General features: G+C 38.4%; 1 protein-coding gene across 11 annotated transcripts in view; it reads right to left on the bottom strand.

Annotated features, from left to right (window-relative positions):
* The window catches only part of abi1a (abl-interactor 1a), a 55,721-nt gene that overhangs the window by 32,802 nt on the left and 6,613 nt on the right, over positions 1 to 16,306 (bottom strand). For all 11 annotated transcript variants that reach the window (XM_079601239.1, XM_079601235.1, XM_079601231.1 and 8 more), the window contains exon 2: positions 3,929 to 4,096. In XM_079601239.1, coding sequence (XP_079457365.1) covers positions 3,929 to 4,096 — 168 coding nt within the window. The remainder of the gene's footprint in view (positions 1 to 3,928; positions 4,097 to 16,306) is intronic.

Genomic DNA, 16,306 nt, shown 5'->3' on the forward strand with positions numbered 1-16,306 from the left:
AGTCATCTCTAGTTCCTCAGATGCAACAGGCAAACACAGATTTACTTGCAGCTGAAGAGAGAGAGAAAAGCAAAAGGAGACTCCTAGTGTATTGCCAACTCTTTAGCTGGCCAGACAAAGCGCGGACTGTTCACAGTATCTTAGCAGCCACTTCATGCACTGGTCTAGGTAGCAGCACTTCAGCCTCCCACGCTCAGGGTCAGCGCCGGCTCCAACAAGACAGATTTGTGATGATACAACTCAGAACATTCAGAGTAGAGCTGCGATGAAAACAATGAACTCCAGACCTGGCATGCTGGCCCATTAGTCTGGTGCACTGATGTTCTAATTTAATTTGGCCACATGCTGGCAGTGCGGTCTGTCTAATCGGCAGCCAGAGGAAGAGGAAAGAGTGAGAAATGCTGTAAAGACGGGAACATCCTCTGTCAGCAAAGCTCTAGGTGTGCCTCAGCTGAGAGATTACAGCCACTTTATAGCCATTAGTCACTTTCCAGTAGAACAGCGCAGTCATGACTGATCTGTGGAAATCAGCACTGGGGCTACAGCGTTACGGTTTGTTTTTGGAACAACTACAGTTTCCAGAGTTGAATGACCAATTTCGGTTTGTCTAAAATATAGGAGTGAGTATCTTTAAACACTATATAATTCAATTCCTTTCAGTCAAATGCAAAATGCAGGGACTGCACGGAGTTCTGACTGAAATTGGGTCTCTATGACAGGGGTGTCTAATTCTGCTCCTGGAGTGCCACTTTCCTCCAGAGTTTAGCTCCAACACACCTGCCTGGCTGGAAGTTTCTAGTCATCCTGAAGACCTAGATTAGCAGGTTCAGGTGTGTTTAAATAAACTCTGAAGATGGCTCTCCAGGAACAGGATTTGACACTACTGAACTATGATGTTGACAGGTTTTGAGCTGACACTCATTGTTGATGCAGTATGGACAATGGCACAAAAACCCTGATTGCCTAAGAAATTCATCATGCTCTTTCCAAACTTTGTTAAAGTTTAGATACTTGGTTATTTTTGTGTCTGGGATTGGCAGCAAGCAAAGCATACCATTCCATCTGTAAACGATTCAGAATTGTGATGCATCACTGAATAAGTGTTCCCCCACCTTTAGTACAACATGCTACAACAGAAAGCTTGCTCACAGACAGCACCCTGTTTTCAACATAACTGTCCTATTATTCTCATCTTCATCTTTGGAGAGAATCATGATTGAGACTGTAAGTAGAGGGTGTGTGTGAAGAGCTGGACGTGAGAACAGGCCTCTGTTGACCAACAAAATAAGCCTGTCTTACAGCCATTCATAAAGCCCACTGTGATTCCCAGACACGCATATGAATGGAGACGAGACCTGAGAATACTCCACTGTACGACAATTAAACCCAACCACGTTTTCAGATTAAAGTTCTAATGTGACTGGCAGATTATATCAGTCTAATAATTCTGGTTTTAGCACTTCACTGTCGGCAGTGTTTGTGCTATGAGGGTGAGAAAAACAGAATTGGTGTTTGTCAAATAAGAGATCGAATTTTAAGAATCTTATACGGTGGAAGGTCTTGTTGACACGGTCATAGGAAGCTGAACCTTCCCACAGTTCTGAGTGAGTGAAGTTTTATTCTTTGATAAGCTCTTTTAAAAAGCCTAGTGAGCTGCCTTCTTGAACAGCACCAAAGCTGCTGCCAACAGTAGGGCTGTGATAGTGGCAGTTTTTTACCACCGCGGGGGGAATGGATGGACCAACTATCGGCGGTGGTTGGGGGGTTGTTTTGAATGAAAAAAAAGTGTGTTTTTTGACCAATTCCGTCAAAGAAACAACACACTTCCACCGCTTTGAGGGGGATCAGAGATGTGGCATGTGGGACACAAGCAGGAAAGAGACCATCAATCTCTTTTCTGATATCTTCATGTTTTCAACTTGTAAAAAGCTAATTTTATCTTAAAGCTAAATATCACCTGCATGTGCGAAACACACTTTACAAATAAACGCTTTACAAATAAACTTGACGGGCCTTACCATGTCTAATAACAAGCACAAACTGTTAAAAAGAATTTGACGTGAAAGTAAAAATTTAGACTGTCCTACAGCTTTTTTCAATTTTACCACAGTAAAGAATACAAATATAAAATGCCTAATTAAAATCGAACCAAGGAACGTTTATAATCCCCTTCAAAAATGGGTGAGACGAGAGTGAAGATTTGGGAAAAGAAACAAGAGATTCCATGCAGGGATGAGTCACGATTTTTGAATATTCAATTAGTTGATTTCATTATAGAATATCGAATAGGTTGTGCGATTATTCTCTCAAATAAAATCTCCATGTTTTCGGTGCTGAAGCGTTCATGTAACCAGAGGGTGATGCTACCAATAACACACATAACAGCTGTCACAAAGAACCAGCAAAAGTAATGATTATGAATGTGTAAAATATAGCAAGGATACATTTGAATTGTTTATTAATAAACTAAGTGTTTTCTGTGTCAGTGTCGGCTGCAAAGAAAATTAAAGAAATTAAGTTGACGATGCTGACTCGTCATCTTCGCAGTGAACGCACCTATTGAGAGAAATGCACATTTCATTCGGATTAGCCTGCATTAGCAAAGAGTAGGCTAGTGGGTTTCTTTTCGTTTTAAATGGTTTTGTTTTGAAGTAGACAATTCAAGCTTTCTATAAGGAATATTGTTAAATTAGCTGATAATAGGGTGCAATATTTTCAGATCGCAAACCAGAATTCAAAGCCGACAAAGCTTAAATTGATGGGCTCATGCACAGCTCTCTCATTCGTCATGAATGCAAATGTTTCCATGGCTGCGGTGTAACATTTAATTGCTAACCTATTATTTCTTTTGTAAACAAAGAAAATTTCTCTTGTGAAGCTTTGGTGCTTCACTTGTGTCATAATATTCATGTAAAACAGCATTCACATACAAAAAATGTGTTTTGGCAGACCACCGCTGGTGCTACTCAGCCACCGTGGTGGCGCTTTACAACCGTGGTGGTGTGGTTGTCAATTTATTACCGGCACAGCCCTAGCAAACAGTCAGCAGAATATGTATTCGATTCAATACCAGAAAGCATTGTAATTAGCTCAGTGAAAAGACTAAACATTCAGTCATTCAGCAGAAGAAAAACAAAAAACAAAACATGGACAGAGTGTTTTATGTACTTTTATATTTATTACAGCAGCAAGCTGTTAGCTTAGCAACATGCTACCTTCAGACTCTATTGGAATTAATAGTAAGTCAAGTTGCTATCTATGAAGATCATTCTAAATAAGTCACTTTTGAGATTATATAACTGTTAGGACCATACAAGATCATAATACAGTTCACTATGTTTTGGAACAGAGATAAAGTCCTGAAGCTGAAGTTAATAAAGAATCAGTGTGATTCTCTAGTGACTGTAACTGCAGTTACTAGCTACTCCGATAAACTATCCTTGCTCATTCAAACCATTTCTCCAAAAGAAAGTTATAAAAATTATATTCCTAAATAGGGATTGGCTGTATGATGAAAATCTTATATGACGGTATAACAATATCATATAATAAAGACTACTTTGTTCTAAATATCAACATGGCTGTCTCATGGCCATAGGTTGCAGAGGGTTTTCTTATTGGCAGCAGAAACTAGTGGGTTTGACTGAAGCCAGCCATGACTTCAGTAACTAACAGCACCATATGGAAGTGGGATGAGGTTTACACAAGGACTCCGTGGGAGAGTTTTACATCTCCATGATGACTGCATAGAGACGCATTCAAGAAGAAGAGAGAGAAACGGAGGGCATAAGAGATGAACAGAAAACAGATATTAAATAGTCAGTCACTGTGAGAGACAGACAAATGCTTAATGAAAACTCTAGACAGACAAGGACAAAGCAAGGGAAATGAGATTGAGAGAGAGATATTAAAAATGAACATTTCTGACCTGAGATATGTGGTTAATGGAGGACTCCATCCTGCGCAGCTGTGAGGCCTGGATATCCAACAACTGCAGGACATTGTTGGCTAAGGCATTGATCTGATAGGCCACGCTGGCCAGGGACTGGGTGGTGTAGGCTTTGGTCTCCTCCAAGGCTTTCCTCTTATCCTGTGCCTGCAGGTCAAGGTCAGAAAAACATTTTAATTCACGTTCACAAAAAACAGCCATCGCTTCAACCTATACACAGTCTCAGGCAGCCTTAGAGAGCCTACCCACGGACCGTCTGATATACAGTATGCTGCAAACAGAAATAACTGGCTAAAAGCATTCATTCCAATCTGACTGCCAGGTTTCTATGTAACTTCTGGAAGATTGTAGTCTGTAGGCTTGTAGTCAAAAATGATGAGAAACACTTAATCTTAAGATTTAATCTTAAAAACAAATAGCATAACATCACATATTTCCAAACAAAGTTAATAAATGAAATTTAACAATGAAATTAAATGGTTACAACTTACAATTGAGATTGCAAAAAAAAAAAATAGACATAATTACATGAATATTGTTATAACATTAATAATATTTTTTATTTTAATGTTATTTATCCTTTATTTTACCAGGTGTTGTCCCATTGAGATATTCAAATCTCTTTTACAAAGGGAGCCCTGGGCTCATTATTATAATATAATAAAAGAATAATAATATAAGTTTGTATATATTATCATTTATATGGGATCTCTCTTTATATGAGACAATTCAACATAAAAATAAATGGTATCGGAAAACATATAGATACTCGTCTTAACTTTCACCTACGGCTAGCCTAAAAAGATTTTAAATTTAAACTACTCGAAAACTGTTGTGAAACTAACAGAAAAACAGAATCTGCCTTAAACACAACCGTACAGAACCGAAACTCTCAGTTTTTAAATGTGGTATTTTCTCAGTTCCCGAATTGGCCTACCTCTGTGGTAAACCATGATCTCACTGAGGTAAACTAGCACTCGAGCAAGGCCTTCAGTGAAAGGACTTCAAAACCTGACACACATGCAGATAAAACATTACCAAACACATGCAGTGAGGAGGGATTTCAAAAATGCAAGTTTGTACTTACGTTACTGTCCTTACCAGTGCCCAAATTTGTGTACGATATACTATTCACGACTTCGGAAGCTAGGGAGCTGATTGAGACGCACCCTCTGTTAATACATGAACATACACTAAAAGAAATTTACACATGGGGACTACAGCTCTGCATTCTCCATTGTAAATTATGTGGTGAAAATATGCAATAATATTGTTTTACAGATGTTCCACTGAAAAATGGAACAGAGCTGTCCTTAAGTCAAAAGTTATGCTATTTTTAGCAAGGGTTTGGCAAGAGCAATGGACATTGTTACACTAGAGATGCACTTCCCAGAGTCTTGCTTTAAGAACCATAGAATTCACACATACTGGAAGGGTTGTGCGTCTCCATCGAGCACTATCTCCAAACCAACTCAAAGCTTAACATTTTAAACCCTGTGCACATGTCATAAGATTTAGACTTCATTTTAATGGTGCTGAACAAGATGTGCAAATAGGATCCAACAATCTCCACAGACAACTTAAAAAGGATTGAAAGTGCCATAAAGGCAGGTTGTAATCTCATATCTCTTAAACAGAACATTTGGCCCGTTTCCAGTCTGGATGTACGGTACGGTTCTCAGAATCTGTTGTTATTCTGCTTCATGGCTGTTCTGTTGATTGAATTTTACCTTTGATGCGTCTGTAAATCTCACAGTTCTAATCTGGCTAACAGAAATGTACATAAGTAGGGCAGATATAGTAGGGACTAGGGAATTTCTATGGTTTGAAGTAAATGTCAGCATGGTGCTTGCCCATGCAAAAGTTGCCATGATAACAGTGACTGTGCAATATTAATGAATTCAAAAATAGATTAAACGCAAATATCTAAATTAAAATTAATTTTGATATTTTATAGTCAAGACTATAAAACTGTCATTATATCATAATGAAGAAACAGAAAAAGGGTCAAGGTAAATAAGCTTCTTAAAATTATCTTGTAACAGGTTTTAACTCCGGTTGCAAAATGTGGTGTGACAGTTTTTACAAATATAATGTATGCTGTAAGGTTTGGACCTTACAGCATACATTATATTTGTAAAAACTGCTTTTTATATAAATTAATTTTACCATTCCAAACTTTGTAGTCAGTAAGATTTTTTTAATGCGTTTTTGAAAGAAGTCCCTAATGCTCACCAAGGCTGCATTTATTTAATCAAAAATACAGTAAAATTAGTAATATTGTGAAATATTATTACAAATTAAAACATGTTTTCTATTTGAATATATTTCAAAACGTTATTTATTCCTGTGATGCACATAGGGCCGGGAGATATAGGCCAAAAAAACCCCAAAAAAACATCAGTTTATACTGATAATTATCACAATAAATGTCTAATCTTTTTTAATTATTTTAAGTGAAAGTCCTCAGCTTTGCGTCGGGGTCCTGATCACCCTGACAGTGTTTATTCTGAGATAACAAACGGCTGGATGTACATTATCCCTTACTTGTTGACGCAACTGTCACCTTCCTGATCAGGCCAGAGCTGCGTCATGAAACATTTAATTTGCATGTTTTTAATCCTTGCCAATATATATATATATATATATATATATATATATTCAAGCACAAGACGACGCAAAAGAGAACTCAATTTAATATTGCAAGACGTTCACACATTCAAAGTGCTTTCCCAGAAAGCTGCTTCTTGAACATTGTGTCGATGCTGAATTGAGCTCTTTCACGTCTTCTTGTGCTATCCACAGAAAATGACATCAAACAATGCCGCCTCGGTGAGTATCCTAGTAAACATAGTCTGTTATATCTTAAGTGAACATAAACAGTTAAGACATACAACCTATGTGGAACATTATATTAGATCCGTGCAGCTCTTAAAGTGACAGCAGCCTAATAAACGTGCTGCTGCAGTGCTATTTTACATTTGATTATTAATTTTCTCTACCTGAAAAACACGAAAAGCAGTGTTTATTTTATATGTATGTTTGTTCTTTTGTATTTGTGGTATTGCTCGTAATTTAATTGTTTGTTCTTATTTTATTACTTACAGTTTACTTGTCTTAAACAATACTTGACTTATATGAGGTAATTTATATTAGGGTAGTTTTAGTGTCACAACCTTATTTATTAAGGATATGGAAACAATGACAAAAACAATGAAGTCAATAACTAGGCCTATTTTATTTATTTTTTGAGTGGGGGGAGTGAGAAAAAAAAAATCATTATTATCCTTAGTATAAATCCTTAATATTTGTGAAACCCATTACACATTATTTTCAGGATTCTTTGATGAACAGAAAGTTCAAAAGAACATCATTTATTTAAATGAGCTAGAACAACTTACTGACGGTAGTGTACGAGTTCGTTTCTGAGAACTTTAAAGTAGATTTTAAAAATAATTCTTTATCACGAACGATCATACTTGTCATTGGCCAGTGGATCGGAGTCTTCAAGACACCAGACTGTGGGAGCTGATAAGGCAAATGTGTGTTGGCGTAACAGAAATGGCCTTGTCAGTAACAGGAGTCATTTGTCCTGGTCCAGCTGTTACATTTCTTTCCATATTTGCTCTTACAAAAACATCAATAACCTTCTAGCCTTGTTGTGGGACCCACAATGCACCAATCTCACATTAGCCCATCAAGGCTAAACAGGCAGTTTTTTTGGGGGGGAAACAGCTTTATCTGAAGCACATTTCAACACAGATACAATGTTTGATTGGCATCTTCAGAAATCTTCAAAAAGTTCCCATGAAGCAAGAAATGCAAACTCCCAGTCCCAAAAGACAAAGGCAACAATCTCTTTTTATCTCTTCCACGGTCACAGGCACAAACACCCAGAGATAAGAAAAGGCAGAAGATGCGGAGGAGAAAGCTAACTCATCCTTGTTGAACTGAGCGATAAAAAAAAATTGTATGGTCATAAAAGTCTTACATATCTTTAACGGTATACCTAAAGTATTAATTCACTTTTTAAGAGGTCTTAAATCATGATACGGTTTAATGGGATTATTAAACTTCAATTACTTGAAAACTTCAAAATAATTAAATAATATTCAAAGTGAAAATGTGGCGCTGTTGCACGTTCTAGGCATGCAGTTTCAGAGCCGTTCACCATCACTGAATACTGCACATTTCTGCCAAGCTAATGCAAATGATCTACTGTTGATGATTAATCATGACAATGTTTGCCTTATGGTGTTTGTAGTGTAATATGTTTTAGTTGGTTGTAAGAAAGCATATTTTCTCATGTTGGAATGTGCAGCTAAAAGTATTAGCTAAAGACTACAAATGAGTTAAAAGTGTTTTGCTTGCACATAAGGAAAAACTAATTATTTAATACATTTTCATTGCACCCTTAAGTTATTTTTGTACTCTTACATTTCAAAGTAGAAAAAAAGAAACCGTCAAGCCCTGTAACTAGACAATTAACACCTATAAAAATGACCTTTAAGAAAATTTGCATTAAAATGGAAACATACCACCAACAAATTGCTGAAATTCCTAAGACAATATCCTGTAAGTCAGTGTGACATCTATTGGCAAGATAGGAGCAAACATAAAGGATTAATTTGACCAATCACAAGGCCAGATGAACATATCATTACAAGTAAACACTGCAGGCCTTTATCTTTAAGTTTAAGCTGAACCTAAAACATTCTTCAACCTTCATCTCCACGACTTCCATGAAAGGACTCATAGGGTAGGTCGGCTGTGCCTGGTTCTGAGTGCACAGGAAGGAAAAGCCTACGTTTCCTCCCTAGAGTCAGAGTATCAGGAGAGACGCTCCACCCAACACACTGGTGGAGACCACAGGAAGAAACAGTAACTCTTTTGGACACTTTTGTTGGACATAATCAGCTCTGAGGCACAGTACTGTCTTGGACGGTGGAGCCAAGTATCTTGGCACGCTTACAAGAAACTACAATTAATTCCTTTCGGTCCTAGAAGAACAGTCTGTGATGGGCACTCGGTAAAACACTCAAGGTTTAGCTTCCAATGAGTTCATCTTCACGCTGAAGAACAAGTCAAAACACTCTCTCCTCTTTGGGAGCAGAATGCGGAGCTTTGTTTGGATTTCCTGTAGTTCTGACAGCCCCGCTCACGCTGCTCTAATACATATCCTGAGGGGAATGTACTCGGAAGATCAGGTGAAAAAAAATGTAAGGAATGTCCTTTATTAACACAGTGTAACTCATGAAGACTCCCCCTCTGCTTTGCTCTCCTGTCTGTGAACGCAGTGTAAGGGAGGTAATAATAACAAACCACTTTGATGACAGACTTTGCTTAGGCATTTTTAGACTGACCCAAACAGCATTTCAGATGCGGTGCAATGAGATCCGCTGGATAGTCCAGTTATGTCGTCCCATCGCAAAGTCACATCTTATATGATGCGCATCGAGGAATTTATATTGTAATGTGCTTCCATTGTAGTTTATATGCACAAATTGCACATGTTTTCATATCAGATAAAAAAAGGGCTGGGCAATAAAACGATAGTTATCGCAATATAATTTTGCGCGATAAAACGATATCAAGAGTTCGATAAATGTTTGATAACGTTTATGCCCCAAAAGCGGAACGAAACTCATTTGAACCGCGCGCCACACGGACCGTTTATCCGCTCGGCTCAAAGTCCAAACGGCAGCACCAGCGCGAGCTCACTAGAGCAGATCGTTTACTCTGATCGGTCTCGGTCACGAGATCCAGTGAGAAGCGTTTGAATTCAGCGAAGAACACAAATGTCTCAGTGATTTAAACAAGTTTAAAGGCAGATGAAACGGCGCTGACGAACAGGAGAAACACTGTGCGCAACGATACAGTCAGAAGGCTTTTCCGTCTACGAATTCCCATCATTTACCACGGATTTACTGTAACGTTAGCCTAGTAATATTAACTGCACCATGAAATGTGGGATATACATATTGAATTGTATTATATTATAAATGTAGACAATGTATTAAAGGACTAATGTAATATAATTACAGTATTTAGGCCTAATAATGTATTTAGGCTACTGGTTTTCATACAAATACCATATTATAAACCATAAAGTAACATTTTGCCATGATAGTGAGGTGCTGTAGGCTATAACCGGTTTTATCTGTGGTTATCATGATCTAAATGCATGATACTGGATGACCAATTGTTAATAATTATTAAAACTCAAACAGTCAGAATATTACATTTTACCGAATAAAAATTAGCACATGCAGAAACTAAGAAATATTTGTTTCTATTAAGATATTTATTATGTTAAGGAAAAATGTCAAATGTTTGAATGTTCTACCTCAGATTTGTGAATGTTCCCCTGTTTGGCAAGTGTTTGTCATGATGTGTTCTGACAATAGTTTAAAATCACAATTAACGGTCTGGTTTCTTTTTGCACCTAACTTTCACTTAGGAGCAAAAATCTGCCTTTAAACTTGAAAGAAATAAAGATTTGACATTTGTCATGATAATTATCGATATCGACTGATATAAAAAAAAAAATATTGTGATAATTTTTTTTGCCCATATTGCCCAGCCCTATTAAATTGAGCGCATATGTTTTTTATGACAAATTATGAAATTAGTCATTCAGGCAACCTACTAACTAGTCATTTTTAAAGATATGCATTTTGCAATTAGCTTTCTGCATAAGGCCAGGTCACACTGTCTCAACAAACTCCCTGCAAACATTTTGCTGGTTGTTTGGTTTAGAATGTCAGGAAACGTTATTTTCACACCAAACCAACAAACACCAACAGGGTTTCACCGCACTGACTCAACCAATTTGGTATTCATTAAGGCAGTGTGAACTAGCCTTGTCACAGGCTTAGTTTATACTAAAATGAATATTGCATCATCATTTACTCAAGCCTGTATTACTTTTTTTTTCACCATGAAGAAAGAAAAGAAAATGTTATGATGAATGTCCACGCTGCTCCTTTGCACAACGAAAGTAAATGAAAAAAGTTGGTCGATTCAAGAAAATCTTCTTAAGCCTGACAACACATTATATAAATGTCATAAAAATGTAATCTTTCAAAATTAAACCGTTTATTCAACGGTTACACACACACACACACACACACTTTTTGGCAGAATATGGGAAGTTGTGGGAGTGATGAATCACAATGAAACAAGTTGCATAAACGTTTAGTCTTTAGGTTAATTAAAGACTTAAGAATCAAGCATCAATATTTGACCAATGTTTTACAATAAAAATGTTTTACTCTGACAGTGATTTATTAATTTGTCAAGGAAGTGTACAGCAATCATGCTGAATCTAACTGGGATTTACCATTTCTCCAAAAAAGCGAACATGCCCCTGCGTCCAATTATTTGCAAGAATGCACAAAACAACTCTTTTAAGTCCAAAAGGCTTACACATGTAGAAAAATGTTGATAAAATATCATGTTTACCACACATTTCTTTAGAAAGAGTGAGCATTTTTATTAATTGTCCATTTATGGAAATGATGCGATCTGAGGAGGTTTGAGCGATGTCCCGTCTCACTATGCGGTTATCCTTTCAGTCAAGGCAACAGAGGGATTCTCCTCAAGCCCGTTTTGGACCAAGGTATTCGGCAGGCCTAAAACCCCTGGCCGTTGGCCCCGAGGAAGCCCTGATCAAGCCCCGAAAAGGGATAGAGGAAACTCGACAGTCCCAGGCACGCACTTCAAGCACACTCGCTTTTGCCCCGACAGTGGAAACACGGCTATGTGGAGAGCCTTTTAGCTGCTGCTGGTATTGGTGAGCTACTGTACTGTGAAAAGTCATGTAATGCTTTGGAGTGCAGGAGAATATTGCAGAATAGCTTGCTTCTCACAATTGAAAAGTTATCTAAAGAGGAATTATCAGATGTTATTTTTCAACAAGATGATCCTGCCTAAGTTACTTTATCTACAGTATTTGTGCAAATCTAGCTAATTTCCTGACCAGTGATTTGTGATTAAAATGGTTAAGACCATTATAAGTACACTAAATATGTTGCCTTCTTTGGCTTGGCCCATTATATATATATATAATTTTTTTTTTGTGATTCATGATTTTATTTTAATTAGCCGTATTTGATACATCAGGCTTTAATGTCTCAAGTTAGAGGAGAATATGTAGCTCATACTCAAAGAGTTCAAAAAAAGAGTTCAAAGTGTGTGTCCTTTGTGTCAATTCTTTCAAGCAAAAGAACAGATGGAAGTCAAGGCCAAAGGAGCCGGGTTGTAATTACAGGCTCTTTAATCTGTTACGGCCACTGTAATCGCCATGTCTGATCACAGGAAGGGGCATTTTAGAGCGCCTCCCACCCAAGTGCATGCTGGTTCGCAAACTGCCCGGCTTAAGGGACAGCCTAGGATCTCCTCCAGGAAAAATAATGAGTATTTGTAGGATTTACTGATGTGGTTTTGCAAGAGGATGCCAGCGAGAAAAGGATTATGGTCTTGTGGCGTAATCTAGGTACTGGCATGAGCAATGCTAACGCCACTTTCCAGGACATATGTTAGCCGGAGCTGAGCTAGCCGTCTCGTCTCTCGCATGATAACTGCACTAGCCTCTGACCTCGATTGCGTAAACCGAGACATCTGGGGGGTTATTGTGTCCATTTCCATGGCGACCCTCAATGACACCCAGGCACAATTTAAACATACAGTGGCCCCAGAAAGTAGTTGGATGCTTAAAACACATTTAAATGCCTGAATATCTTTACAAAACAAACTTGTCAATCAAGTGGCCCTGAAAAACAAGTCGTTTTTAATAAAATCACTCAATAATCAAACTCAAGAGTACCCAATTTGAATAATTCTGAGATATCCTTCACTGAATGAACTCACTAAATCCATCAGAGGGGTTACGGACTCAACATCTGACTCACTCGGTCGGTCGGTCTCGAAAGGAAAGTTTATTGTACTTAATGTTGGTGCAATGTTAAAAAGTCAAAAACAGTCAAAGTTAGCGGTGGTCTGGCTAATCAAGAATATGATGGCTGAGAATGACAGAGCCCATGATGGCAACACCCTTATCCAGACTCACTGACTCATCGAAGAGAAGCAAGCCACACCTATGAAGGCCACGGGACAAACAGCTAGATTAGAAAAGCTAAAACACACATAACCTCAGTCTGGTTCTATTTTAAAACTTTTATCTGAGAATTCTGAATGTTCTCTGTCTGGAGGAAATGATTTAAAAACCACGGCGGCCAAAGTGGTCAAGTATGAAAAAGAATCCAGGTCACTATCTATTCTGCAAACTGATTAGTCATGCTTCAGTAGTTGAACACTTATTGAAAAAAAAGTTTTTTTCTTCTTCCATTTTATTACTAGTGTTTTCTATTATTGTGAGAAAAAAACAAATTGGTGGGATAAAAATCCAATAGATTTACATAGAAAGCGGGATTCAAATGAGGAGCAGAGTATGAAAGACTTGGGCCAGTAAAATACCAATAACAGCCTAGCAACCTCATAACAACAGCACTTGTTTTATTTTATTTTTGATTGACATATCAGCTTTAAAGGCTATATTCTTCACAAAAATATAATAATTATTTTTTTTTTTATTAATATAAGCCCAATGTATACTTGATGGTTTATGGGGCTGCCCCCTTATAGTCGACTAAATGCAGACAAAAAAGCGAAGTTGCGCAGGATCACTAACACATTATGTTCCATGCCCGACATTCTCTGGCGTTTTTCTGCGCATGCGTCGCGACTGAGCGCGTTGTTTTTGTTGGAGCTCCATCGAATTGATTCATAAATCCTTGATTTTCTTCTTTACACTCACTTATAAACGAGCATTTTCTATTTTTCCAGCGTGTGAACATATTTCCGATACTACTCTTTATAAAAAACAATCGGATTGCTTTGATATCGCTAATTATATCCAACTTTCCGAACTTCCATAACTATCCTTAACGTTAGCCCGCTAGCATTGCACGCGTGGTCTCGCCTATCGATCATTTTATTCACACTCGTATCACTGAAAGGATACGGGTTCTATCCATGATTTCAGTCCTAAATTAGTAGTGATATTGGTAAAACAGTCGACTAGGAAAATCTTTGGTCGACTAATCTTTAGCCCGACTAAAATTTCAGCATAGTATGCTTGTACTGTACACCCACGCACATCCAGACTTTTATCCTACTCACTCTTTATCCTATCCATACTCAGTGTTGGGGGTAACGAGTTACAAAATAACGGATTACAGTAACGATATTACTTTTTTGGGTAACGAAGTAAAGTAACGCATTACACTAAAAATATCAGTAACTATACTACTTTACTAGACTATAGGAACGCGCTTTCCTGCGTTACCCAAGCCGTGTTTTCATGTGTGTAACTGTGCGTTCACACCGCACGCGGCGAGAGCGTCAAAGTGGCCGGAAGCCATTCATTTTCAATGAGAGCCGGCGGCGAGCTCCGGCGAGAGCGGCGCGGCGCGTCTTGGACGGCGAGAGCGGCGAGAAGAGTTGAAATCAAGTCAACTTTATGGTAATAAGCTATGACGCGGTTCGGCGGCAACCAGCGGCAACCAATCGGAATGTAGAAGTCCTCCGCCTGAGAGGATACCAGAGAACACAATCCTGTAAACTTAGGTTCCGACGACATTAGTTCCTAAGCCAAATGGAGGAAAAGTTAATCATTTCTGTTGCGGGTTTCCCGTTATTGTACGACGTGTCCCTGTTTACATACAGGGACATTAATAAAAAGAACGACGAATGTAAAAGGTGTCTGAAATTGTTGGTGTTTTGTTACTTTCACATTTAAAATATTTTAATAGGTTAATTTATACCCTACGTGTGGCCAGAATGCACAAAATAGGATACTGATTTATGTTCAGTTCTTATTTGCTTTGCGGCTCCTTTAAATAAAGTTTTTAAAAAATCACGCATTCTAAAATATACGTCAGAGCGTCAGAGAGTCCCCGAATCTCACGGCGTCAATGGCAGGGCGGCGAGAGCGAATTTTGCCGCTCTCGCCGGCGGCGGTGTGAACGTACAGTAAAGCTCTGATCTGTCGAAGTGCTGCGTGCACGCCTGTGTGTGTGTGCTTGCCTGGGCACCGTTGCCATAGAGATCGATTTGAGTGACGTAGCTGCTGGTGCGAAGGACAGAGAGGAATGGAGATGGAGACGGAGACGCGAGTTTCGGCCAGTGGCGATATTCACATTACTTTCAGTTTATTGCTCGAAAGGACAAAAATATTTGCCAGAAATTCACTCTATGCCCTGGCAGGCAAGTACTGGACATCGGGACTACCGGGAGATTCACGGCTTTTTGGGCCGATCCGATGCATCTAAAACTTTTTTGTTCGTTTGTCTTAACGGCTCATAAAACTCGTACATCGGCGGCCCATTCGTTTTGTTTTGCTTAATTGGCGGCGCTGGGTAAGTGCTGGTGTAATGCATTGGTTAAAAAAAGTCAGCATTAGTTTTTTTTCTGACAGACCGGCCCATGAAACACGTAGATTGGCCCATTGGTTATTTTCTTGATTGACACTGGACTGGCCCAATCACATCTTTAAATGCCTCCCCCCTTGGGCTTTGAGCGAGCGTGCAGTGTCAGTGTATCTGTCAAAATCTCTTATATACGGTCTATGGTCAAAATACAGATGGAGAAGAAAGTTTCAGTTTTGCAGTTTCCGTCAAAATAAAATACAATGTTTATCTCTGTCCAGCCCTGATCATGTGTCTACCACCACGGACATAATCCTGTTGTTTGTAGATTTTACAGTGAGGCATATTTCTTTGTGCAGACAGGGATAGTTATTTTATATGGTTTTACATGCCATTTTTATCGGCTACATTTATAAACACTATGCGGACATGCAGGCTAAATGATGATAGGGCTATGATGTTTGTCCATGTATCTACACGGTAAATTAAGAAACGGGAAAGTAAAGTAATAAGTAGTGAAGTTACTTTTCAAATGCAGTAACTAGTAAAGTAATCTCATTACAATTTACAGAAGTAACTAGTAACTAGTAACTAGTTACTTTTTTTGAGTAACTACCCCAACACTGTCCATACTCACTATTCTTAGCTCGCACATGCATCATGTATATGTATATATAAACGGAAGAAAATGAACAAAAAAACAATGAGGTGTACAGTTTACATGTGCTACGTGTTTGCGTCCAAACTGACGTATACGCTGGGCTTAATTCTACAATTTCCATAGCAACGGCATCACTCGAAACACCCTAGCATCATGATGGTGACTTCTACACAGAGAGCTCAATCACATACTTTATGTCGAATACAGATTTCCTTGATTTTTTTTATATCTAGACTAGTGCTACATTTTTCAGTGTCTCTGTCTTTT

Source organism: Phoxinus phoxinus (assembly GCF_949152265.1).
Source record: "Phoxinus phoxinus genome assembly, chromosome: 24".
In the NCBI taxonomy this organism is placed as follows: Eukaryota; Metazoa; Chordata; class Actinopteri; order Cypriniformes; family Leuciscidae; genus Phoxinus; species Phoxinus phoxinus.